Genomic DNA, 27875 nt, shown 5'->3' with positions numbered 1-27875 from the left:
CATGGAAACAGTTCAACATCGATGCTATTACTGTGAGATACATGCAAGATGCGACGTAATAGCACAGCATCAAGCGCAGACTAATAGTGCATCTCAATGGATCATTTATTGCACCAGCGACTTTGGATCAGTCCTACTTCTCTTCCTTTCTCATTTCTTGAAGCGCCCGCGGGCAGTCAGCCCGCACGTCCGGTGCAAATTAGCCGCCGCGCCCCTCACACAATCCCTTAAAGCTTTTACGCGGCTTATCTCGTGGACACTACCCCATGAGGTACGCTGTCCCGTTTTCCCCCTTTATAGCCTCCTACACCGTACAAAAAAGAAGGTAAAGAGCTGCGCCACACCTGGGGCTTTGGATGCCGGCGAGTTGTCATCGGTGCTTTTTGTGGTAAGAGCTTGCAGTATGCGAAGCACTAAAAAAGATTGATTTACCCCCCCCCCCGCCCCCTCTCTCGATCTCTCTCGATGGCAGGACAAGACGGAGGGGGGGGGGAGCGAGAATGCGGTGGGGAGAATGGCTCTTTGTGTGTATTCTCCGACCAGTAGAATGTCCAGGGCCCAATTGAGCTCAAACGCTTCTTCAGAACTCTTCTTGATTCTATCCCACCTTTCTCGATCGCCTCTCCGCCCCCTAAACAAACATGAATGCCACTCTCATCTTACCTTTGTCAGCAGTCGAAGGGATGCATCCCTGTTTGCGGACCTATTGCCAAAGTGCGATGCCGACACAGGGCCGAATGTATATGTATTCTCAAATGTCCAGTCCCCAAACACACCTTTTTGGCTAAGAGAAAATGGCTTTCATCATAAATAACCTGCGAAAGTTTGTCCACTAGTCGTACCATAAATCAGTAAGATACAACTAGTTTGACCTATATAAAATAGCGGTGTGAACCTATTGAAGCAGAAGTATACAGCTGTAGAAGTACATGTACGTTAACAATTCACATGAAACGCTTGTCTTAACTAATGCTTCTGTTTGCTTCCAGCCAATTTCGCAATCTTGAAAACTTTAAAGATTCTCGGGAATAACGAGAGTTCGCAATGTGTTGTTCTATAGGGTGTATTGATTGCAAACTGCCATCGAATCACTCAATTGTTTGGTGAGTACCGTGTAAAACGTCGGTGTACCGCTTCGTCTTATCCGAGTATTGCTGCTTGACACCCGTGACGCCATCGACCTTCTTCGTTTCTTGGTTCGTTGTCTCTGACAGAGTTCTCGCCTGCTTCATCTGTCAAGTGCTGCTTGTCTATCGGTTTCGTTATGATATCGTGGAGTGGGTAAAGACTTCGAGTCGAAAGAGTCGATCGGTTCTGCTCCGAGGCCGTGGAATCCAAAAGCATTAAATCTCACAGAAGTACCGAGTAAGTAGTCGTTATACTGCTGTGTTTTGCTAGCCACACGCCTCTGGATGAGTGATGGCCGTAAGGTCCGCACCAACAGCATCACCAGCAGGAGGCAGAGAACGTAGGGCAAAGCTCTTTCAACACATGGATCCGGACGCAACCGTGCAAGAAGCACACAATCGGCTCCTGTCGGGCTTCAGACTTTTCTTTGGACTAGGCTAAACTATTGCTACAATTGGTTACCCAGTTAAGAAGACTACTCATGTATATTCGCATAGCCACGCACACTACAGACACCTGAGCGTTCAGAACGCCTCTCTCAGACACAACGGCGGTAAACAACAGATACGAGCTAGTTTTCTCTCCAGCAACCGTTTCCCTTCTTTTTTCTATGACACTGAAGATAAGCTAACCAGACTTAGCGGCCTAACAGACTTTTGCTGGTAGAAGTGTTTTGAAGAGCAGAGCGGACACCGGTAGGAGCGTACGGAGGGTCTCGCGGAGCACTGGCGACGATCCAGTGGGCGTAGATCGAGCGGTCGCTTGATCGGACTATATCCACCGGCAACCGAACCAAAGTAAGGCGCCCATATCGACAGCAGCGGCGATCGACTCCGGATCAGTCGCCATCTAAATGCATCTAAACGTGTAAGCTCGTTGTCGATGCAGAAATTGTTTTTTAGCAACATTCCATTCGTACTATTCGGTGCTGATCGCCGGAGCAGCAGCGGGCCAAAAGCATACAGCTTCGGAACAGCTTCAAGAGAAAGAGAAAGAACGCTCATTGGTGCAGAGGGCTCGTCGGTTATATTAGATTGGACCGGATTTGCGGACTGGTTTGGATCACTGAGAGTCTGCGCTCCCGCCTGATCGTTTGCTGTCCGTAGGCTGCGTTTTAGGCTACGTACCGGCTCCCAAAGTAATGCCGACGAAAATGAACACCGACATTTTTGTAAATTGTTCTATCTTTCTTTAACCAAACGCTTTCTCTCTTTTGCAAAGGTCTTATGGCAAGCGATAGCTATATTCGGCCAGTACCGACACTCAATCGGTGCTTGTGCAGCGTCGTGTTGCGGGGCCCTTGCCCGGGAAGCCTACAACGAGATAGGAGATCGATGGGTAGACGGACTTATATACGCTGCTGGTTGCACTGCGTATGCAGAAGCACAGAAGAGCCGAGCTAGAAGCGTTAAAGTTTTTTCAATGTTCTGCTTTCCCCATCCGGAGTCGTAGCCTTCCGCATTCGCGCGGTGTTAGCCTCTAGAGAAAGGAAATTCTGTAGCGGACTCCAAACGAGAAATGATAAAAAAAGTAAGTGAGGGACATGCCTATGTGAGTCAAAAAGGGCTACTTAAAAAATATCTGGATTATCGTTTTCTACCGGATAATACAAATATGAAAATGTGCTTGTAAGAACACCAAGCCGAATAGGAAGTTTTTCCGGTGAATAGATTTGATTGGTATTGACTCCTAACAAGATCACAAAAGATGCTCCCAAATGAATCCAATAATTACTTGGTCTAAAGATAAAGGTTTTATTGCGTTAGCACATGATGAAAGTTCAGATCTTGAGCGAAGCGCACACGAGTGAAGACCCCGTACGACCAAAACGAGGTGATTTCGAAAAGCCTCAGACGAGGGGCAAAATCGCCAATATCATTTTGATCGTGTTTGTTCAATAATCACTTCAACTTGCAAGTTCAACTGCCACTTAAATTCTGTCGCTAGCGATGAGCGGCCTCAGTTGCTAGAAAAAACTAAATCTAGTGAAAAAAAAAAAGTAACTTTTCCTTTCTTAAAAAGTAAGTTTATCGAAATTTTACCGTTCGGACATGCGAGTAGATCTTCTGTACCTGTTGAAGGGGAAAAAATAAGCACCACACCGTATACACGATGCGGTGCTTATTTTTTTAACTTTCAGTGTGAGACCTGTGTAGTTCAACTGTCCAACTACAGTGGACAATGCCATTAAAACAAGCAAATAATTAAGCAATTAATGCAAAACTACGGCTCATCTTTTATGGTAAGCCGAAGTCCTTCTTTATCACAGTAGAGCACCTTAGACTAAATGCCGGTAAGCGATTGGCGTCATTCTGTATCCACGCTACTTTGCTTCCGGTAAGCGTATTGATTTTTGCGCCTTAACTGCACCGTTGAAAAACCCAACGGCATAATTTTATGGATTCTCCTCTTTTTGGGGGGGGGGGGGGGGCATGAATCGTTTGCGGACTTGCTTCCGCTTGCATCCATTCATCCTTTTCCTACAGACCGAAGCGCAGTGTGACGTATGTTGGTTGGAAGACACAGTGAGGACTGGGTGCGCTAAGCAGCATCTTAGTGATGGAACAAGGCGTGAACCGATTGAAACGATAAAAAAAATGGGAATCAACTGAAGAGATCGAGGTAGGGATCGTTGTTGCCCTTACTGGTAGTGGCGGTTGCTCTAATGATATGGATATTTTCTTAAGGGAATTAAGGCCATTCTTCCGCTTTGTTCGCATGTGAGTGTGTGCGTCTGCATGTAAACTGAATGGCATCGTATCGCTTGCTATCCCCGGTGGCATGGTGCTCGGTGGGCAATGGCATGCTCAACGATTGCCGACTCAACGACCTGCTCGTATGCTGTCCGGTCAGCAGGGCGCGTCTTGCAGATAAGCCTCAAAAACATATCACATGGCCACCTTCAAAACCCACTCCCTTTTGTATCTATTCCACGGTGGCGCACAACTCATCGCTGTATCCACGGTGGCGCCCTTCGGGAAGTGGCTATGCAACACCCCAGAGCTGGCCTGCTGGTCGGTGGCGAGGCCACGGACTCACACACACGTACATGCAGACTAAACACAATAACAAAAAAATAAGAAAAAGGAAATCAGCGGCTTTATGGAGGATCGTCTGCATATGGGCTGACCTGCTACCTTGCTTGCATCGCTTGCCATGGTCAATGACCGGGGCAAGCAGGCAAGAACGGGGCAAAAGAAGAAGAAGGCAAGGGAATTGTGTAGACAGCATCAAGTTCGCTGAGGAAAGACCGGCCGCTTCTTCTCTATACGAAAAAGGAGAGGGGCATTGGCATTTCTCTTTTCAGTCATCAAACCGGACCGCTTAGGACCGCCGTAGGGTTATAGGCAGCCGAAAAACAACATGCGGGCGGGAGCGTCATTCATTGCCAGAACTGGACTGAGCTGTATCTTTGGTTTTGCCGGGAATTAATATGATGGTGGGAGATAATAGCAGAAAAAAAATAACTCATTGCGTCAATAAGGTAGGCCCTTCGTTACTGGAGGGTAGCAGCAATAGTAGGGAAGCTTAAAATTGGGCTGATGAAGAACAGTACAACCCTCCACACATTTAGTATGCGTCGACTGTTAAGGGAGGTGGCCATCCGAGTGGATCAAATTTTGTGGCTTGAAGTTTTACTAGAGCTCATCTCCGACGCTTTGTTTTTGCTACTCCCCTCTCGCAGAACGGTTTTAGCGGTGAGGAGAGGATGCAACAGGGCGATCGATGGTACCTCTGACGCGATGTGGTGTTTTCAAAAGCAACCGACTGTTGTGCGGCTACAAAAAGGCAAAAAAAAAAAGAGGACATCAAACGCATGTTTTCATTCTGGGGCAGGAACACCTGATCCAACCGCCCTTGCTAAGCCGTTGATTTGAAGTTTGGCATTAGGAAGTGTCGTGATGGCGTTGCTGACACCCAGAGCTTTTTTGCGCTATCATTGCGTTTGTTGCCAAGGTAATCTAGGGATCATATTGCATCGTTTGCGGCGTCATCGACATCGAACTGCCACAATCGGCCCCTGGGAAGAGTACCCATAGATATATAATACAATATAACCTTATGAAGACCTACCTTCGTCTTATGTAAAAGGTTTATTCTGCCAACAGGTCTCGAACAACATAGTGCGCTTTACTGGCACCGTTATAAGCAATCAAATGGTAATCGTAAATGTTTAATTACAAATGATCCAACATGGGGCTCTAGCCCGGCTATCTAATAGTGGGGGGTAGCATTTTTTTGATTGGCTAGAATGTTAAGGTAGAACATACCTAGGTATGCTTGCACTAAAAAGCGATCGATCTTTGCTAGTGGCTAACGAGCGTACTAGCGTACTAAAAAAACGATCGTACGTATATATCGCGTACGTATGATATAACGAATAATATAGTTTTTGAATAACAGCGTGCTGTTGCAGATGTTGATGTAGCGATTCTTAAGACCTACCTTATGTCTTAACTGCTTGCTCGCCTGGTTCGCTTACTCGTTTCAATTTTTTTTTTATCTCGAAAGTAATCCCTTCTGCAAGATCGCTCTGCAAGACAGAGGGTGCTGCTACTGGCTATGGCCAGCTCCGGCGGCCACAATATCTTAGAATTATAATCTTCGATCGGGTGCTCGATGAACGCACGATCATGTTCCTTATAGGTGTTTGCTTTATTGTCTGAGCCTTTTCGGCCTGCGCATTGATTAATGCTGGCTTGGCCAGTTCATTAGAGGTAACTGTGTTGGCCCAAACAGCGCATAACAATCGTCTGTCACCTGTGAATATTAACACTATGGTGTATTACGACGATACGACGAGGGAAAGTAGGAGACATAGATTGACTCCTTTTATTTGTGGCTTTATTTTAGCCAACCCAGTAACAGCAAAGATAGGCAAGGTGCATATCAAAAGTGTCCACTTTTCTAATTCATAATTTGAATAAAAAAATTATTTTTACGCTTTAATCAATTTAGAAAAAAGTTCACGATTGAGCGTTACCATTCACGCCGGCTCATTCGCCAAATACAGACTTGCATCGACCCTCACGCTAATGTCATGGAGAAGGTCGTTTGAAGAGAGATAGTTAGAAAGGTGGTCTTCATTTCCGGCCCGCTGAACAATGGACTCTCGCGCAAATTCGTTGATGTAAGAACCGGTCAACTGGCTAAAGTCGTTCATTTCAAACAATCATTACCTTACCTTCACTTCTGCCCTCCAATCATCGCCAATGAGTAGCAACCGTCGCTATAAAGCATTCCTATATACCTTGTAGCCCCCGCGTGCTTGTTCCATAAGTCAAATAGATGCATCTTCTCTCAGCATCGGAAGTACTAACGCCTGAGCCGAATCCGAGTTCTAAGTTAAACATGCATCTATGTGCACTTCCACTGAGTACCAACCAAAATTGCCTGGCTCACGATGGCTAAATTTGTCAAGTGAAGCCCTATCGTACGTTCACCCCTCGCGGGTTGTCCTGTCTTCCCAACGCTGGCCAGAAGCAGCTGATGGCCAGTGGCGCTATGAACCTCCCGTTCTGTTCGGACAGTGTTTTTCACTAGACTCTTCTTCCTGTAGTGGGGCAATGGAGACTGGCTATGCGGACTAGCTTTTGGTGTTCCTCGCGCCTGCTTCTCTGCTGTTTCCTGGCAATACGCCTAGCCTGAGAAGATTTTTATTGGTTTCTGTGGGTCGCACCAAGCAACCAGGTCATTTTGTGCCCTGATTAATTCAGTCCAAAGGCACAGAGCTGTAGTCCCCTAAAAAAGTAATTGAGTAAAAAAAAGCATTGAAATCAAGCGATAACCCGGGAAGCAATTCAGAAGATGACCAATCCTTATGTCGGTCTGTAGTAAAATGCTGAGATTTCCCAAATGAATGGACTGCGAATATAGGACATTTAGCACCATGGTGCATTCTCCTGGCTAGTGTGGCTCGTTCTAATTTAAACCATAATGGATATTCCATTTGTCTACGTTGCTGTAAATTCGGATCAAGAAGGTAACGAAAGCAGAGCTAAAGCCGCAATTATTATAATTAAAAAATGCAATCACATAGAAACCGCCGCCTGTAATAGCTAGAATTGCTATTGCAAACCTAAGACCGCCACGGAAAGGTTACACAGATTAACTTCATTAAGGCAACCTTAATTGAACTGCGTATCTATCGTTGGTGGAATAATTCGAGATAAAACTGGCTCATTGTAGTTGTCGAACGTTTATTACACCGAAAAAAGCTATGATTGAACGCCTGTTTTCACTAACAATTCTGTACCGCTTTGAGATGACAATACGCGTCTCCTACTATTGATCCTTCAGAATATTTTTTATAATAATTGGAACATCAATAGGTGGCCATTGCGATGAACCAATATAGCCGGCCTTTGATGGAACCAGTTAGTTCTGGTGGTTCAGGTAGAGTTTGCCTGAAAGACTGATGGGCGTTTGTCAGGTGACTTTTGCTCGTTGTACTTCTTCCACGAAGTGATCTATCTTTTTAACAGCTTTGTCCGTATCGCCGCTCGGTTAGAGGTCACTGGGCTGAAGCATTCGTTGATCATTGCTGTTTGTTGTTTACCGGTCCGATTCTGGTTCCTCTCGTTGTATGTGTGAGTACGAGTTTGACTAACCGACTACTCATCAAGTCGTCATTTACACTGATCCAATCACAACGCCAACATCGACTAAGAAGACGGATTGACTTCGCACCTAACCTGGGTGGAAAATGCCCAGGCTCAAGGCAGCTCAAAGCTTCGCTCACTCCGACTGAGACAAGTTAGACCTGAAGCCGTACACACACACACGCACGCACGCTATTCGAGAATGCTCACACCTCGAATAACTACGTACATAATAAGTAACGAATTTGGTGTTGTCCAATGTAACCGTTTTGTTATAGCTGTCAGAAAAGGGTCTATTTATCTTGTTAAGTTGAAAGCATGCACAGACCGAAGCAGCCATAGTTTTGCCGGCTTGATCGCTAGCGCGATATACTTTTTATTGATTTAATTTCAAATGTACTGTATAAAATAAATTTTCCATTTATTTTTGTACTTTATTCAACTAAAATAGCTGATAAGGACACACGAAAGCGTTGTCAATTCGTGAAGTGTTTGTGCAATGATGCCTGCTTTCAAATACAAGCCATTCTACGAAAGCTAAATAGAATGCTATTGAGGACCATTTAAGTTACCGAGTCGACCAAGACACACATGCATCGCTGCGAGAAAACGTCGACTCGACATATTATCTATTCCAAAGATATAAGTAAAGCTATACATTCATATATAAAACAGGATTCCTCAGAACAAAAATGTAAGCCTTCACTGTCTGCCTAAATATATAGAACTCATCAACTGTTCACGTAAATCAGTCAAGATTAAACGGAAACTGCCGGCTCAATAAACGTTAAGTTTTGTGTCATCGTCATAACCAACAGCGGCAGTCCACGTATAAAAGCCCCGTCCACGACAGGAAAAGCTAGTTACAGAAGCCCCCAAGGGATCCAGAGTGTCTGCCCTTCTTCCCCTGGTAGTCTCCGTTCGTTGTGTTCTTCCTGTTTTTTTAGAGATTTGTTCGGAAACCAGCAAAAAAGTGCTTACACAGTCGCTATCGGCAGATGGGTTGACTTTGAATAGCTGAAACAAAGAAAAAAGCATCAACACTTTTCTTATTACCTTCATGTAGCATAGCGATGGTACCACCAACTGACCCGGGAAGCGTTTGTTGTTATTCTTCTCTGGGCCCTAATCAGACTGTGGTGATGCAGCTATTTAAATGCTGTTAAGGATACCGCTGTAACGGGTAGGCCATCCTGGTCAGAGGGCCCACGCCAAAGGTGCTGACGTTGTCGAAACGTGCCCAGGGGCTGTCGGTTCGACCAGTTCAACAATATTCTATCGTCACGTGCGAGAAGGACACGGAACGGACGGACCATTTAGCGATACCGCGCATATGAACGACAGCCTTTCAACTTGATAAATCATCGCGATGATCATTAAGCAGATCGTTAGCCAAGAAAGACACAGCTTTTTAGATGCTTGGCACGATAGCCTCTATAGGGACGTAGTATGATTTAATTACTTAAATAAACAATTATTGTTCAGAAGCGTATATGATACACTAGCAGCGTCCGAAATCTTTCCAAATTTAGTTTCTTAAACTGGCCTCAGCTTGGTGATTTACCTAGAAATACTACGACTAGTCTACACAATGTCCATCTACAAATATATGCAATACTTTACTGAAAAACCGTTAATAGCAGCTTTTTCCTCCAATAACCACGTCAAGCATGGATACACACATACATATACACATAAATTCATACATATATATACACAGAGCCTCGGTAGACCTGCTCCCTCACCTAAATTTGCTTTGGGTAGTCCATTAGAAAAATGACCAAATGACGAATAGAATGTTTAGATCAGCAGAGAAGAACGAGGCGGAAATGAAATTACAAAAGAGAAAAGCAATGATGAAAGAAGAAAAATTGAGGTGCGGGGAGTCTCAGCACCGCGTATCGAGATCCGCTTACTTTAGCTGCGCCGAACAATCTAACGAGAGAAATGCGCGTAAGGGGCCTGCGATGGCTAGGCAGCAGGAATGCTACGAACGACATGATGAACAAAGACCTACAAATAAGCGGCGAGCCTACCGATGATGGGGTATGTTAAGATCATGGCGAGACTGACACCGACTACAGAAACACCGACATTAACAATCCTTCTTTGGCAGTGCAAAAGGATAAAGAAAAGCAGGCTACCACCACTACAGTAGCCGGTCGTAAACGTCTACATGCGGCATGAATCTGTTCATGCATGCGGCATGAGCGTTCGGCGCCGCTGTTGAAAGCGTTAAAAATGAAACTTCGTTCGTTTCATTCCTTTTGTTTTTTTGGCTGACAACGACGACGATGCCGCCGACCATTTCTTCCACGTTCTTTTTTTGAGAAGAGAAGACGGCCTCGTCGCGCTGTCTAAACGCGCGCGCGTTTACTCGACCGTTCAGGTGGTTGGTGTTACATGAAGGGGTTGGTGCTGCTTCTGCCGCCACAACTGGAGGTGAGGAGATACCCCTGGCAACTGTTACACGTATGTGTATTTTTGGTAGCGCTTTAAGCTAGCGTGTTGCCTTTCTTTAGAGTCCGTCCCATCTAAGACGGTTCAAGATAACTTTGTGCACTAGATTGAGGTGCCAATGAGTGAGTGGGTGAAGAGAAGTACAGTTAGAAAAGGCAATCATTATCGTTACAATGTTGCTCCTCCCGATATTGTTGATGTTGGCAATGCTGACGATGATCTCAACGACTAAGGCAGTGCAGCTCGACGTTGAGCACCCCGCTCCGCGCGGCTGGCGCAGTACCTAATGGACAAAAAGCGGACGAAGATGGCGTTTCTGCTTCTGGCGAACGTTCCAGCGCCCCTGGTGATATTGGTGGTGCACAAGCAAGCGAGGATATTCGTTTCGCAAAAGTAGGGAGCCCCTAAGAAGGAAACCGAGGAGACGCTAAAAGGGTGTCTAACTGGGTCGGTATAGCGAGCCTAAAAACAAATGCAGCCGTCTCTTTGCGCAACCAAATCTGAGCAGGGTTGAGACAGACGAAATAGAAAAGTTGGATGAAGGGGGGAGGCAATATGGAACGGGGTAACTAGCAAACGGAGACGAAAGAAGAGAAGAAGAGCTCTAACTAGAGTAAGGAAATGGACAGAAATTGGCGCGAGTGTTTGAACTCCACTTGTATATATTATTGACGGAGCAGGACAAGAGGAAGGATAAAAACGAATCAACTCCTTGGGGGGAGGGGGGGGGGATAGAAGGTAAGATAGGATTAGCAGCTCGCCGGTAGGCGATGCTGCACCCAGCAAAGCGTAGTGATTAGGTGGCGATTTAATTCATTTGAACTTCGATTTTTTTTTAACTACGAAGGTCTGCATGGTACGGGTTCTCCTGCGTACATAATGCACGTCATATACGCATCTCACAGCATAAACTATTGTATTATCGCTCTCGATAATATGAGCGAACATGCAAGCTGCACTGCTTCGATCATTCGGCCCTTTCCAGCCACTTCGCTCTATATAAAATCATCGTCGACGGGATCATCTGCGTGCTCTGGCTTTAATCTTCAATGCTTCATTTGATACAAAATTAATCTCGTTTAACCCGTTGCGTGTGGAAATAACCAGTTCGACCTCGACCGGCGTCACCTCATTCGCCAGGTTCCCTTGAACAAAAACACACCAGTGATACGATCGACAATGAATGATGGAGCGGCTAGCATTCGCTTGCCGGCCAGAATTGGCTTTGTTGGGTCTCTCTTTGCTCGTGTCCAGTGGATGGTCACGATATATTCGCCGGCTTTTCGGAGGTTCCATCAACGTAGTGGTTGGTACCCGCAGCAGTCGTTGAGGCAATGGTCTAGTCGCAGCTCTACATTTAAATTCGGGCTCACCTAACGGCCAGCTGACTCGTACTTCTATCCAAAACAAAAAAAACCCTGTTTAGAGTCTTTTTTTGATTTCACTTTGCGTGTCGATCTATGTATTATAGATTTGTAGGGCGCTTGTATCAAGGGGTTATCATGAAATATCCATGTTGGACAGCACACATCGGTGGGGGAGGACGGATTTTAATAGAGCTCATTACTCGATAATGGCCTCTTAAAAAGCGACATCATCTTCGAACCCACGGTCCACCTTCAGCATTATTTTCTTCATATGTATGCGCCCAAGCTGTACTGTAGATATTTAGTGGAAGCAGGAGCGACTAATGCTGCATTTGCTACGACAATGTTGCTACTGAGCAAAGAAAATGCCAGATGTAATCCTGGTCATTGGCTCGGTGGTCATCGACCAGGAGCGCCTCACAGCATCGATCTTCGTGGAGCAACAGCAACTACGCCGACGACGACGACGACAACGACAACAACAAGACCAGCAGCATGGCATCATCCACCAGCAACCATCGATGTCTATTGGGGAACTAGGAATATAGGTCCCAGCTAAGCAGGAAACTGCGATGGGGTTTGAAGCACGTGGCTATGCAGAAATGCAATGAATGTACACAAGCGCGAAGGGGACTAGGAGGGACCTCCCCACTAAAATCAAAAGAACGGAAGTCGACGAGAAAAGCTGAAGGAGCTTGACGGGCGAACACTTTAAGCCCATTAAAGTATTGCGGTCGTGTGTTAAATACGATTGACATAGGCGACATAGAGGTTGCACCCTTCTATGACGAGCTATGCTGACGCGGTCTGTAGTGCTCGATGTGTTGCTACCGGTGATTGTAGTGCGAGGGGCAGTGAAAGTGGCGGGGGAGGATCTTGCCTGATTGATATTTCTACTGCGGATTTCCACAACAGTGCAATACTGGGTGATGCTGAAACTGCGGTTCAGACGGGTAGCGCTTGTCGCGTGAAGGGGCGGGGGTATATCGGAGAAAAAAATGTGACAGTTCTCAGGAACACTGAGACGAACTGTGGCGGTGCTACGAGTTATTGCAACGGTCTTTGGCGAATGTAGACATCGGTGTAAATGAGGTTGTAAGCCTATTTTCAATACTGACTGGGAGACGCGTGTATCATAGTAAAACTTAAACAAGCCCGGCGAGGCTCGGTGCTCGCTCATGAATATTGCAGTTTTCAGTGGCCTAAGTAGATAAATGCGTCTGCTTTCGTATTCGAAATTATCGTTAGGCATCGTCGGACAGGAGGTAACATTGTATCTACCCAATGTTCCTGTCGATCTACGATCGTATTACTTTGCCATATGCCTATTCGATTGTTTAAAAATAAGTATTTCTGGCTAAAATAGTTTAACGGCAAACACCTCAGGTAACATGAGTTCCGTTAGGCCTCCGTGAGTGCCGTTTGAGAGCCTGAATTTTAATGGTAATAGTAGATCTCCTAACATTGTGGAAAGGCCTTTATTTAGATTTGAGATAGACCGCCTTAAGGATGAGTAAAAAGTCATTCGCTATATTTTACAATTTTCTTACGATAAAGGCATAAATTCTGCCTAGGCCGACAAAAAGCACGCTATTTATGGTCAGAACGTAGTTAACAGTCCAATTATGGAGATCTCAACGTGAACGATGCTCCTTGAAGTAGTCGACCAACTACGAAAAAGTTGAAGAAGCGCAACGTGAGTAGCCAAGATAGCACGGATGAACTAAGCACCCATCATTAAAAAGTTTTAAATTTCCTTAAAAAATCTTTCTGTAAAAAATAAAAGAAAAACGAATTTGCAAAAGTCTAACTGCATCTAAAGCGATTGATTTCGGGTCGTGAAGAAAAAATCGCATACAACAACGATGTAAAAATTAAAAGGATGGAAAAATCTACCGGCAAGGTAGGAAATGCTACGTGTTTGGTGGGAATGAAAAACAACTATGCACTAGGAATCGCGTCCTCTTGATGGAACGGTTGATTCGTAGCTTCACTGTCAATAACCAGTAACATTACGATAAGCCATTGAAAACTCCACCGGGGCTTATGGACAGAAGCGGAAGCTTCTTCCGCTATGATAGTGCCGGCCCACATATAGCTTTACGTATTCGGCAAACGTTAAGCAATTTTGATGGGTCTGCCGTATAATCCGAATCTTGCACCACTAGATTATAATCCGTTTTCGTCTCTGCAGAACTCTGTTAATGATGTTAATCTAATTTCAATGCAGGGACGCAAAAATCACAATTACTGTCACAATTATTCGACCGGAAACCATAGTTCTACAGTGATGGTATTAATAAAAAATAGTACAAACACAGTTTAATAATATTATTTTGAAATATAGAAATTATTTTTTTTTAATTTTAGCTTGAAAACAGCCGATATGTTTTCGGCAGCTTAGTATTGTTGCTGGCCCATAATGTGCTGGGTACCCACGAACGCAAGCTGAGGACTGGGCGACGTTCACTGTTTAAAGTAAGCGCTCATTTAGACGTGTCCTGTAGTTGTTTCGAGAACGCAGGTATCTTCCTATAATGGAATTGTACGAAACCGGTATAAAGACATACCCATGGCCGCGTGTTTCGATAGAGTTGTTTCGGTGAGCAGCTGTTGATACCTTATGGTTTAACCTCATCTGTCTCCAAGATGTCGGCTGCAACAAGTTTGCTTCCTCGGCCGTTTTCGGGTATTATCACCGTTCGAGATATAGAACTCGCTGTACTTCTCATGTACACACTCGCGTTGGTTCACATCTGCAAATTCATATTATACGTTTTTCTTTCTGTTTTAACTAAATCGATACCCTTCGTTTTACGATTACTACGGCTGGTCCTTTGGAACCACTGCCTGTTAGACCCGCTGTCTCTCTCTAGAGAGCAACCAGTGTTCCACTGGTTCGCTATTTTGAATCAGAAACTTTTCATCAATCACACGCCGCCTAGGCGTTAACCAATGGCAGGGACAGTTCTCTTCGGTAAGGTCGCCCTATACGGGACAGCTAGAGGAAGCCTAGGTTGTGAAACACTGCGTAGAGCAAGCAGTAGATCGAAAAGGGGCCAAGTCTTTCCCGGACCAAAAGGTAGACCCTGGCCAGAGTTGAAATGGCCCGTAACCAACCCAGATTGTGAGGTGCTGCTTGTTGCGCAAGCTGCCGCAACGCGACAATAATATCATTCATAGTAATCGATACGCGAAGTCGTGCGGCCAAGCGGATTAATCGTCTTTTGCGCTCCGGTAGCAAGGGCATGTCTTTCTCGCGCAACATCTATTCCAACTTTGAGTTTTAATAGAATACTACTTTGGTTGGAGGGGAGGAAGAGAGATGGATATGGACATGTTAATTTGGCGACTGACTGTTCGATCAGCTTCGTAAGTCTTTAACCTTCTAATCGATTAGGGACTTATGCTGTTTGGAACAGGTATTACCCGAGATCTGTTCGTTGACTAATGGATGTCTGCGTCACCTGAAAACGAGAGAGGTCTTGTAGTTTCAGAGAAAACAAATTTTGCTCTGCCTCTGCAATGTGCCTGTTCGCTTATTGAAACGGAGAAAAATCACTGATTTTTTAAAATGCCGTTTTAAAATGGTACACTTTACAGAGTAGCCGGAGACGGTTGTGGCATACTATTGTTGTGCTTAGTATTGAATTCTACTGTTACTTATTACCTCATGCTGGATAAAAGTGCCCATCCCTGCTTTGACCAGCGTGACATTTCGTAATATAGGTGGGTGGTTATGGGCACCCATCATCTAGACCGTACTGGCTACCTATATTCTAACGGCTATGCTTGGTCATGTGACACTGTTTTCGATAATTTCCCACTTTTACATCTGTTTTCCTTCCGTCGCTTATGAAGCTAAGTGCTAATCCCTGCTGAGAACGTTACTGTATCCTTACGATGCGTTCAGTCATCTTTTGTTTCGATTTGAATGGACAACAGCAAGCGCATCGTGGCGGCTAATTCAGATAGGATACTCCAAAATAGGGAAAAATGAAACGAAGCCAATTTCATATATAGGGCCAGGCCAATATCGGCGCTGTTTTCAGAAGCTCATCTATCTCAGTGCTCTTCGGTGTCGTTCTTGCAATAAGCAAAGAGGATCTTTAGTGAAAGCATATCGAGTAGAGCGATATTTGCACGGTCTTGCGTGCACACAACAGGCGTTGCAGAAGGAAACTGCTCTTCATGAAGATAAGTCACTTCTCACCATGCGACCAAGACTGGTTCATAAATCAACGTGTTTTCGTCTTCCTTCATGATGACATTACATTGACTGACTTGATGTCACTGCCCATTCCTCTAATGTTTTCTCTCGCCCTTTATTGTCTTTCTGAGGTGGGTCGTTCTTCGCGCGGTGGCCACCGCCGCCTCCAGACTCTGACAAGCTTCAAACGTGCGCGACTTCTCCTTCCTTCAGGATGATAATGACGACGACGACAACAACAACACAGCAGTCCATAGTCCAACAAGTCGCAGGCCATAACTGTTAGGACAGACACGCAACACAGCTCAGATGCGCCATTGCCATGACAGTACTGAAAGGAAGCAGGGAGATGTAGGGTTAATAGAGTAATTCTAAAAAACAAAGCAACGTCTTCGTTTAGTTCAGGCAACACAACTTCACTATCGTCATGATTCTCTGAGGACTACCTTGAATTGGCGGTCAGACCGCTGGCATTGCCCAGCGACTGACGCCCAGTGAATGACTTTGGATCATCACTGCCGCAGCCATTCATTGAAGGCTTTTCTTAGCAATATCTGGTATCTGGCCTAGGCGGCATGAATTGAAATGGGACGGTGCCTGCGACTGAAGTTATGGCGGCGGTGATGATGATGATATTTGCTTGTTGTTACTCGAGTTTTTTTTTGGTGCGTTGCTATCATTGTCGTTGCAGTTGTTTTGGCAGTGGTTGCCTCCAAAGCACCAATCTTGTCCATGTGTCAATACTCATTTAGCGGCGTATGCGCATTCCCACTGTTAGAGTAAATAATAAACCAGCATTTAATGAACGGGCGTGCGGCAAATGGGAAATCCAGGCAGAAGAGTCACGACTTGCTTATGTATTAACACGAAACGCGCGGTGACGACCTAGCAACTAGACACAGCCTGACCTACGTCCTGCGAACAGAGCAAAATTTGGCTTGTTTTCATTTCGCAGTACCACAAGTCATCGGTGCGCGACACACACCCCCCGCCCCGCACTAACATATCATGCATTTGTATAAGAATACAGAGACACTTGAAAACGACTTGATCTTGTTTATAATGGTACGCAAAGTTTGTTCAGAGCTTCAGCTTTGAATGTGCGCACTTTCTATTCTAAAGAAAAGCGGAAGTTGGAGACCTGAAAGATGCAAAGAATATCCCCAACATCCCATGTACCAAACCCAATCTAGGGTTACTTATGTATTCGTTTCGTGTTTCCTTATCGACAGTGGCTTCTTTGTACCTAGTAAGATTAATTACTCGACGCTCGTAACGCTACGGAGAGAAATCAGTAAATTGTTAGTCGCTGAAGCAGTTTGTTTTCCAGCATTGGTTTTTGATTTACGCACCTTAGTGAGAAAACCCTACGTATCTTAGAGGTGTTCATGCTCAGAAAGAGGATCACTCTGCCCAAGAAAAGATACAAAAATCATACCAGTCACTTGACCCGACGGCATTTACGTACAGGCACGTCAGAGTGTGCGTGTCCATTTAGAACGTAATCTTATACTCTTAAAAGAATAATATATATATATATATATCGTTTTACCACTACGCTACATATGGCAGGTATCGCTTGGAACTTGAAACTGACAAAAGTTCTCCCAAAAGTTCTGTTACAAAAACGATTTTAACGATTTTTCTGATTCCTTAGCCATAGGCTTAGCTCGATGACAAAGCAGCAGGGTAAGGACAAATATGTCGAGTTTCTAGAACTATCGGTACTTTCATACAGCTTCCCGACCTTTTTTTGAGCTTAACGTGAAGTTTTGAAGTCACTTTCTTTTCGGTTACCTTTACCAAATCCCCGTGATAGCTTAGCGGGTAGTAAATTGTTGGACACATTGTGGTGTAGCTTCGAATCCGGGCACAGGCATATCTCGTTCGTGTTGGCAACCAGTCGTGTGATGGCATTTTAACGGCGTAAAATTTGAAACATAGATATTGCCTTCATCAAGACCGTGAAATACATGAATCAGATTAACCGAATAATACTTCAAAATACCTCGGTGTGTTTGGAATAACTTGAACTATGTACTGGGCTTGTTAGGACGGAATCGTGTAAGAACTATGACAATGGGAGCTACAACAATCGTAAGTTCAGTGGGGTAATAAAATAGTATGATAGAACAATTGCAACAAGTTCCTAACTTGAGTGCTGGCTTAATCAGTCGACGACATCAAACAAAAAAGTCGAGCTAATGTTAGGTATGATTCATTGAACAAAAGCTATAGAAATGATATATGAAAGTCATGAATAAGCTCGGGTGCTCATAACTGTTAGCGGTTAAATGATGTGTATTTATAACGGTTTATAACTCTAAAAAACATTTGTCGCCGCGCAGGTCTCAGTGCTATTGCGTATTCTATACAGACACGTTCGGTTTTTATTTGCGTTGTATCTCAATAAATTTTGGCCCTTTGACAAAAACCGCTTTCAAACTCTGACGCAAACCAAGAAGTATCTGCTGTTATCAGCGATGGGCGACATTCCGTCTCCTTATTGCGCCTGTCGCTCGGAGGTGATACTGAGACCTAGAGATAAAATGCCGATGTCCCAGTGGAATTGTATTGGCCTCGACGGTTTCTCTCATCACTGACATTATTGGAAGCTTCTTTCTTCCTTTGCAAGGAAACCGTTCTGATACGGTCTGAACATAATTTGCGTGCACTGATCGACAGTGTTACGTTGGACGCTACTGTAGCACTTTTCATCGTAGATACATGTGATCCGCTTGAATATTTTTTGTATTGGGGGTATTACGGCTTCTTCTTCTTTTTTTCTTTGTTTTTCGCTCTCTAAATTTATTACACCATTCAAGCGTCCTTGTCTTCTCTCTCCGCTAGTCTCCGCCCTGAGCCGCCGCCCGCAGCTTTTCTTTCTACTCCGAGCGTTCTGTTTTTTGTTACACACATTGCCTCTCCCGTTGCTCGGGAACTAGGGCCCCCGACCGGGCCCCAGAACCACCACTGCCACCATCACCGCCGCCGTGGCGACGCAATCAGGGCCAACACCGCTGCTGTCCTGTGACCCCTTCCTTAAACCCATCGGCCCCTGGTTGTCTCGTTCTCTCTCTCTCTCCCTCTCTGTTTCCTTTTCTTAACTATCTTATAGTCTGTCTATGAGGTTGCTGTGACTGCTTTCCTGCAGTAGCCCCGGAGTAGCGCTACCAGCAGGGGCACTGCTACCTACCCTCCTCCTCATCATCACATCAGTGTTTTAACATCCCCAGCTTCACACAGACCATAGCACAAAATAGCACATATAGTCAGCCGTGTTTTTCCCTTCGTTCCTTTCTATATCATTTTTTGTCTGATATTTCGCTTGTATGGTTTTGTCCGCTGTCCGTAGTCGATACTATATCTTCATTCTAAGTTTGCCAGATGACGAGCTTAACTTACCGTTGACTTTGCTTGGTGAACGCGGTCTCACCGATTCCTATCTGATCATTGAGGTCCGAAGGCAAAGTCCTCGGTAAAACCGGCAGCGGCAGTAGCACGGGTACGGGACAGTCCGTGGCAACACTGGGCCGCGTCGTGCATCGCCGAACCAAACACGGCCCGCCAGGAGCGGAGCAGTGGCGGTGGGGCCAGCGGGCGGTCGGCAAAAAGCATCTTTTCGCCCTTCTCCTCGAATCTTCTTCGGGAGTTTTTGAGAGAGGAGAACAAAGCGGCTCCGGCTGCTACCGCCGCTGGTGCGGCTGCCTCTGCTGCTGATGCTGTGCCAGCTGCAACGACGGCGCGAAAGAGTTGTTGTAGGGCGCGCGAATCGCAGGCAAGCGCTCCGGATAGCTGCCTGGTGCCAGACCGCTCGAGACTCTCAGATCGAGATTCAGACAGCGCGACGGGTCGAGAACGGATCGGAGCACAGCGGTGCAGAGGGTGCTCACCGAAAAACCAAGTGAAGTGTGCGGTGGACGTACCACGATCAGTCGCGTACGCCTCGTGCTGCTGAGAAAGAGAACTCTAATGCTCCGAAGCGGTTTCTTAGGATCTATAAGTAAAGACATCAGGAATGGTCCAACAAAGCATCACCCGAGCAAGAATTGCGTTTTGTTGCAACAGGCCTTTATTGTCGAATACACAAACCCGTCGCGCCTTTATTTAACAAACAAACAAACTAAGAAATATTGTAAGCCGAGCAACAGCTGATTATGGCACTAGTGCATTAACGGATGTCTAGTCTATCTACTGACTGTCACTAACGAAAAACATGGACGGCGGCATATTTTTGTGTGAACACGCTGTGATGTCTCTTGGTTGTTGTGGAAAAGAGAATCCCAAGTAGGTCTCAGGCCCATTAAAGGGCAGAAGCACGTGCCTGACTAATACCTGAAGTGAATACCTAAAGTAGACCGATAGGCCCAACAGTTCAAGACAGGCAAAACCATATCCGAATCTTGAAGTCGAACTGGATACGTTCGGGTATCGTCTAAACGTTACGTTTACTTTCGTTTATCTAGCATATGCTTTCACGAACAGGACGAAAGTGTTTTGTTCGTAGAGCTGTCTTCAGCATCCGCTTGCATATACCATCTATCAAGCAGAAAACAAATTCAGCCAAAGTGCAAGCATAAATTAGAGCAGCAATTGCCGAAATTCTTTTTGCTCAAAACCTTTTGCTACCCGTTATTCTGGTGAGATGTCAACAGAAGCATACTTAGTTGAAGATAGAGACGATTAGTCGTAAATGTGTTATTTCTAATAGTTGTATAAAGTTGTAGCTGCTCAGTGTTAGATTGCCAGTATTAAGTGCGCGACATCGAACTTCTCCCATAAGTGAAATGTATTCAGTAAAGTGATACCGTTGAGGTCAGCCAGTCTTCAATGAATCGTGTGGCGCGACAAACCATGTTGACCTGTTGATGTTGTTGATCAGTTCGTTTACCGGTGGCCAGCTGCGAGTTGCTGTTAAAGTTCGTGTTGGCGGTCGTTAGTGCCTGTGTGAGCGCGTAATCTACGCGTCTCAGTAAAGGTGTGAAGAAGATCTTCACTTTGTGGCTTTCTATGATGAAGCTGAGAACGGTGGTGCCTCTGGCGCTCGTGCGTTCCGTGTTGACCGTAAACGCGTCCGGGGGGAACGCTACGAATCCGACCGCACTGTCGCTTGTTTGCAAGGAACGTGATCCCGGGGCTTCAGTTTCACTTGGACACGCGGTGGGCGTCGAGGTTTTGGGACCGGAGCCCACTGGAGCCAGAGGCCAGTTTCACAAATCGCCAAAGGAACAACCTGCCAATAAAGGCTGCCGTGAAGGAAAGGAGTTGATGGTCGAAAGCAGAGGTAGCGCGTCCCCGCAGCCGTTATCCCCTTCGCCAGGTTAGATAGACAAGTAAAGGCACTAAAACGAAAAACAGATCGCATCGTGCCGCCGCTTACCGTACGGCATGATCGTACGTGACCGAATAATGCGTTAATATAAAATGTACAATAGTTTACTCATCGATAATAATCGAAATGAATAAATCTCAGCAATGCCGCAGTGGATTGACATTTTTGCGGTGTAAGGAATAAAAATTTGGGATTATTAAGGCAAAACAATGTCGAAACGTGTGTTTTTGATAAATTCTGATCCTTTTATGTGGCACATTCCCTGCTAATTAGTTTGCAAGCTAGCATTTCTCCAACGGTTACAGCTTAATTAGCTCGTCAACTGTTTATGGTTCTATTCATTCAAGCTCGCTGTGCATATATATGTGCTGATTAAAAAAAAAGATACTATATAATTTCTAAGACCGACAACAACACTGAGTACAGCCATCGAATGGGTCTTTTAGTGGCAAATAATGGGGGAATCATATAGACGATAAGGATTATTCCCGCAGGAACAAAAAATATCGAAAATCCGGTACGTTCCAGGTACCGAAAATACCAAAACCTATTCGATTGTACAGTCTATGTGGGTTCATTCTAATATGTATTAAAGGAAATGGTTGAAACGGCTAACACGAGTTGAAATTCGCCATAATGTAGAGCTTTAAGTCGTCTTAGATGATATCAAACAATGTTGATGGACACCTTATCCGTACAGACCATTAGCCGGGTATGCGATTTGAAAACAAACCGACCGAAGCTGCACTATGGAGGACAGCTGACGTATGTTTTCAAGAGCACATATATCTGTTTGAAATTAAATGATTGCTTACCATCATTGAGCTTTTATGTACAATCGAAGGGTCAGCTCCAATGCACAAATAAATTTATTTACCGCATAGGTCATGGCATCTATTGCGAATTTATTAATGTCCACAAAATAAACCATTTGTCCACCATCCCCTGGCCTGCGAGCCTGCAGCCGAATAAGTTAAGCGCGTTTGTTTTTTATTTCATTGTCTAGCAATTTTGAATAAACACGGGTTTTTGTACGTTTCTCTGATACTTTTCAGTCGCGATGACGTCTCAGCCGTCAAACGAGTCGGAGCTACAGCTGTACAGGGTTCTTCAACGGGCAAATCTTCTTGCGTACTTTGACACCTTCATATGCCAAGGTAAGCGAAAGCAGGCAGAAAATCCTTCGCGCCTCAAGTAGTGCCCAACGGCTTGAGCACCGCACGTCAACTTCACATTTTATTTACCTCAATAAAAAATCAATCATTCGTCGTTTGATGGGGACACTCGTAAGGTTCGCCGAACCATTTAGAAGTAAATTGGAATCTGTTGTAAATAGGCTTAATCCGTGTTAGTCCTCAGTCGGCAGGTTGATTCGCAGTTCCAACCTGCCTATTGACCAAAATCGAGGGGATCATGTTGTATGCGGATTTTATGACCTTACAACCTGTCGATCACAAAAGGTCGAGCCAGGATATCGTGACTTATTCCCTAATGACCAGCATGCGTTGAAGAATCGACTGTCACCTAACGCACGTCCCAACTAATGTATTTGCTTTTTATATGATTGTAATACCAATTAAGTGCACCCGGTAATCTAGTGTCGACATGTTTACAACCTGCTCGGAAAGATATCGTACCAGAACCACCCCTCGACCAGGGTCATTTCGGGGGTTGTAAAGGTCTCGGGTTAGACTTCGCATTGCGCAAGCGTTAGCAGCTTCATGTAGTTACATCACATGTTTACGATTCGCCATTTGTACATTAATTTCTACGATGAAATATAAGACGCACGCGATAGCTCAAGCAACCAACTTGAATTCTACAAATTGAGTTCTGCATTTTCTGATTCGCTTTTGTTCAATTACGGCAGCTATCTGACACATTAACACATTAATTAACACACTCACACATGTATTAGTACATACATGTGTAAGTGTGAACCGAACCACAACATTTAAACTGCTGCAGGACAAGTAGGCTGTAAGCTTTCGTTCGCCATAGGAATCATCCAGTTTTTTTTGTTGAACCCGTTTCCGGCGATATTCCACGAATTGACCTCTCTCCATTTGCTGATTGCCATGATCCGGACGATCGAATTCAGATCGAGCATATGTTGCTTGGGGAGTTACTTCCTAGTTAGCTTTCGAGTACAGGTTGCGCAGCGCGATCCGCTTCTCTAAAGTGCACCGTCACCACAACACCATCAGGTTCGATCATCGCCGAGGGGAGGCAATTGTCGTTCGTCAGTCGGTCACTTGGTGACGCGGTGAGAGGTGTATCTCTTACTTCGATAGCAATGAGGGTCGGATGTCAGGCATATCAACCTGTGACGGTGGCGTGTCGTTTTTATAGACGACCAGGCCACCAAGGAGTTCATGATAGCTACGCCGACTGTGCTACTGGCTTACGAAGAGGCACATAGTAGGCATAAGGTTTAGTACTATGGACTACAAGCCTTGCATTGTTTCCTGAGACGAGCTGGCTGGCTGGCTTGCTTGTTACTCAACCATTGCGTTGACGATTGATTGCTTCGGAGAATCGCTTAGCCCTGTGTTTAGGCTAGATTTCCTCTGTGATCTATATACCCTGTCGGTGCGTGTCGAAGGCCGCCTGTACATGTGTTTCATGGTAGGAAAAGAAAGTGCTATGGTGACATGAATCGTGGTGCACATACAGAGGACGAGCATGTACAAGCACAGATTAGTCTTCACCGATGTTTGTCTTGACCGTCAGAATTGACACATTACCTGCGGGTCTGTTTGGCAGTCCGATTCTTTGCTGGCAATCGGTGCTATTGATCTTTCCTTGTCAGAACAAAGCGCTCTGTGATAGGTATTCGAAAGCGGTATTAAAGCTGGGATTGTTTCAAAGAAAACCTATAACGTTAACAGCTAAAAACTCTTCACGCTTGAACACCACAAGCGTTAACGTTATCGATTGATTATGCTGTGAATTACGCTTTGAATCACTTCACTATTAATTTTTGACAAACGTTTTAAAGAGAATGATCGAACCCCTGTACCCGACAGAGTATATCCCCTTTCCTTTCGAACCCACTTGACGTGTTCAAAATCTGTGAACCCGATTGACATATTGGCCATTTGAAGTTCGTTTACCCATTACACATGTGTGTGTTTATAAGTGTATAGTAGATGGGATAAACAAGTCAAGTAGCTCGTAGCAATAGCGTGACCGAGTACCTTCGGAACCGTCAGGTCACGCCAAGGAGCCCTTCTGTAGTTCAACATTCACATTTGCATACTATAACATATGAACCTATATACATATATATATATATAGCTGTGACACACTGGCCCACTGGCTGAAATATGGCCCAATAAGATGCTGAGAGCACCCTATTAAACGGCTGTTGCGAGTGATGGGCGCGGCATGGTGTGATAAAACATGGCTGGCTATACGCTTTGCTCGTGCAGTTAGTATAGAAGACAAAACTAGTCGAACTGCCGGTCCCTGAACTATGTCCCAGATGAATCTGCTTTTCGTGTGTAGTATAGAACAACCTGTATGAAGACTGCGAGTTCCGATTTCGAGCTGAGGCTATGGCTGGGTTGCGAAGTGCGAGAAAAAGCGCAGGTGACATCCGGCCAAAAATTTCCATAAGCGCTGTGTCACGAGCCCATGCACTTGCCACCAGAATCATGTCAACGCTACGCCATCTATGTCAACATTATAGGCACGACTAGAGCAATGGAGGAACCATAGTGATGAGTAACTGTCGAGGTCCTAAGGTTTAAGCGGTACTAGGCAATCACTAAAAAGCTATTCAGGTGGAAGGACGAAGCTGGTTCCAGCTGAAGTGGCGACCAGTTCAACGAAAATTTTATGTGGCTCATCATAGCCGTACCAAAGTGTTGACGGTCTATGAAAAGAATCTTTGATTTTGCTAGCTTATGTGTCTACGTTCTGTAGAACAACGATGCTTAGCATAGATGGGCATTGAAAATCCTAGAACGTCATATGGTAGAAAAGTCGTTTGGTTAATTTAGGTCCACTCCCCGCTATAAGCGTTGAACAGATAATATTTGTTTAAAATATAATTAAGCAAAGGCTGTAAATTCATAGTTAAGGCTCGCTCGTTTGTGGCGTCACGGCTAGCACGAACAATCTATCTAAACATGGATCAAGCGCTCTAAAAATGCCGCCTTTCCTTCTAACACAGTACGTGCGCTATATGGGAACAATGTACTAGACATTAGTATTGATATCAACACACTAGTACATACAGAACAGAAAACGTTCCCCATTCTGTTTGAGAGAAATGTTTAACCGTTAACTTGAACTGAAACATACGTTAGTTGGATTGTGTTTGTCAGTTTTTTTTTACTTCGACCATTTTTATTGGTCGACAATCTTGGTCCGTTGACTAGTGCTTTTCATTTCTGTATATTGATGTGCTTTATAATTCCGAGTAGACTATGAAGCGCTATTTAACGAAGGAGTAGAATCGGCCTACAAATCTGGCAACTGCCACCCATTGATATGAAATAGAAGCGTTTGGATTTATGCACTTCCTACCCACTTGCTTCAACGTTCAACGGCAAATAGCACACATGGCCAGCACTAGCCGCTCGTGGCGCCATTTTTCAATGTTTTTATTTTTTTGTTTTTAGATCCACCAACCCCCAGTCGTTGATCACCCCTATTCCAACTGTTGCCCTTAAAGTTTAAATATCCGTCATAGTCCCAAGGGATATTTTCAATTCACGCACACCTCTGTTTTGATGAAGCCACCCTGCCCGCGGCCGTTACGACCATTGCACTAATCTAGGGCCAGTCAAAGCCAGGTCAATACCTCGAATACGTGCTCTGTGTGAGATTGCATTGGTGAACGAACCCGTTCTGCAAGAACGTTTTACCCACACTGGAGCAGTACTTGATCCCTAACAGCTTTAGGCCTTAACCAGTAACTCTAACAAGCTCTAGCCTGACAGCATAGTTTTAAAGCACCAACCAAAAAACAGCAGCAGCAGCGTTGCTAGTACCAACTATGGCATGCTCGTGCACAACGTGCAGTTCTTGTTGCAGCAGTTCGAATCATGAGACCGGCACTCTGAGCGCTGCCATCGCAATGGGTATGTTGAATCGATTAAACGACGAAAACACTACGTTGGAATCTACGAATTTTGACGTTGATTCCGGTAGTACTTTCGCAGTACTTTGGCCAGAAGCGCGTTTGAGAACTGTGGCTTGTTAGTAGGGTTGTCCATCTCGCGACGAACGTTGTGCTATAAGCCTCTGTCCATATGCGACAGTGTTGACGGCGGCCAAGTTGGGGGTTTTCGCCAACGCTCAGCTTCGCGCCGCTGTGGGGTTCGCATCCATCCTATTATTAGAGATACTTGTATAGATTGCATCAGTTAAGTTAGCCGACTGGCTGGCCGCTGGTTGTTGTTGTCAGTTTCGTATTCTCCCGTATTCGCTGTTGGAGCGTACGACAGCAGCAGCAGCAGCAACGGCGGCCAATTGACTATTGTGTTTGTCTGCATGATATCTGCCTCTATATTTGTATGTGCCTTTATGCTACCACGAGGCGTAGGTAGACAAGCCAGTGTTTCTGCTGGCGCTGGTTTGACAGACAAAGCATGGCCGGCATTTTCTTATTTTTATGGCTTTCCTGGTTACGTTAGTTGGCTTAGGTGTACTTCATACAGCGGCTTACATACACAGCTCCAGCCCATGGGTGTGAGTGTCGATCTCTGTGTGTGAGCGGGTCCGTCTCGCGTAGTTGTCCCCGTCCTCTGTTGTTTCGTCTTCGCTTGCGCAATCGAGCGGCCTTTCGGCAATTTTTGGGGAACTACTCTATCCTACGTCATCTATATATACTAGAGAGAAAATAGACAAGAGCAAACGGCGAGTGCCACACAACTCCTTGACATCCTCCTCTGCTGGCAGCAGCAGAATCTATCTGATCCATGGCTGAGTGGCGCCCTCATCTCTCAGGGCAACTCCACAAGCAGGCAGCTGGCTATCAGGACCAGCATCATCACTAACGACAACTATAACAGCGGCACCTAACCCAGCAGTAAACAACTGGCAACAACTAACAGTTCGGCATCGCCGATACTGAATCTAACAACGGCTGTCTCAGCAGCGATTCTCAGCCTGCCAGCCTCATCAGCATCGATAAGGATGCTGCTTCTAGCTTGGGTGTTTGGTTTTTGAAAAAGTGCTCCGATAAAAAAGGGCATAAGAGGGACGACACACGAGTTGAATGGAGAGAGGGAAAGATAGCACGACGGCGTGAGTGAGCTAGAGAATCGTAGAACAGAAAGATCCCCGCATTGAGCTGGTTAGCGAGTTAACAGCAAGTGGTGATGGTGGTAGCCCAAGAAGAACGCTGCTAGGGAAACGCGTAGGTTTCAATGAGGACGATGAGAAGGAAAGAAGGACGAACGACGAACGGACGCCGAGCTCGGCGTTGCTGCTGGAGTCCAAAAGTCCTATGGAAGTCCAAGAGAGTGAGACGCTGCAACGCGTCTGTAACCGTCGTTGTTGATGTTGGCTCTCTTTGGCTTTTTTCGTTCATTGCGTTTGGAGTCGAGCACAAGCTGGGTAGCCGTGCCGAACCACTATTACTGAGAGCGGTGCCGCCCAGAGGTGCAATCCCACGCGTGCATCGGCAAGCCTAGAGAAAGTTCTAGGATAGGGCGTCGCTCCCCTCCGTCCAATAAGTTAACTTGAACCTAACCTAACAATAACCAAGGGACCGCTTAGGCGTTCCCCAGGACAACGAATAGTCGAATCAACCGCTGAGC

At 45.3% G+C, this 27875-nt stretch overlaps 1 protein-coding gene across 9 annotated transcripts in view; it reads left to right on the top strand.

Annotated features, from left to right (window-relative positions):
- LOC111244978 (uncharacterized) overlaps window positions 1-27875 on the top strand; it is a 184835-nt gene that overhangs the window by 114109 nt on the left and 42851 nt on the right. For 8 of the 9 annotated variants that reach the window (XM_086979296.1, XM_086979297.1, XM_086979293.1 and 5 more), the window contains one exon: window positions 22155-22256. In XM_086979296.1, coding sequence (XP_086835422.1) covers window positions 22155-22256 — 102 coding nt within the window. Of the gene's footprint in view, window positions 1-19574; window positions 21088-22154; window positions 22257-27875 lie in introns of those variants that run through there. The other variant, XM_022792650.2, reaches the window with a different exon arrangement.

Source organism: Varroa destructor, unplaced genomic scaffold (genome assembly GCF_002443255.2).
Source record: "Varroa destructor unplaced genomic scaffold, Vdes_3.0 BEIS01000002.1, whole genome shotgun sequence".
Lineage (NCBI taxonomy): Eukaryota > Metazoa > Arthropoda > Arachnida > Mesostigmata > Varroidae > Varroa > Varroa destructor.
This window is presented reverse-complemented; position numbering and strand designations above follow the sequence as displayed.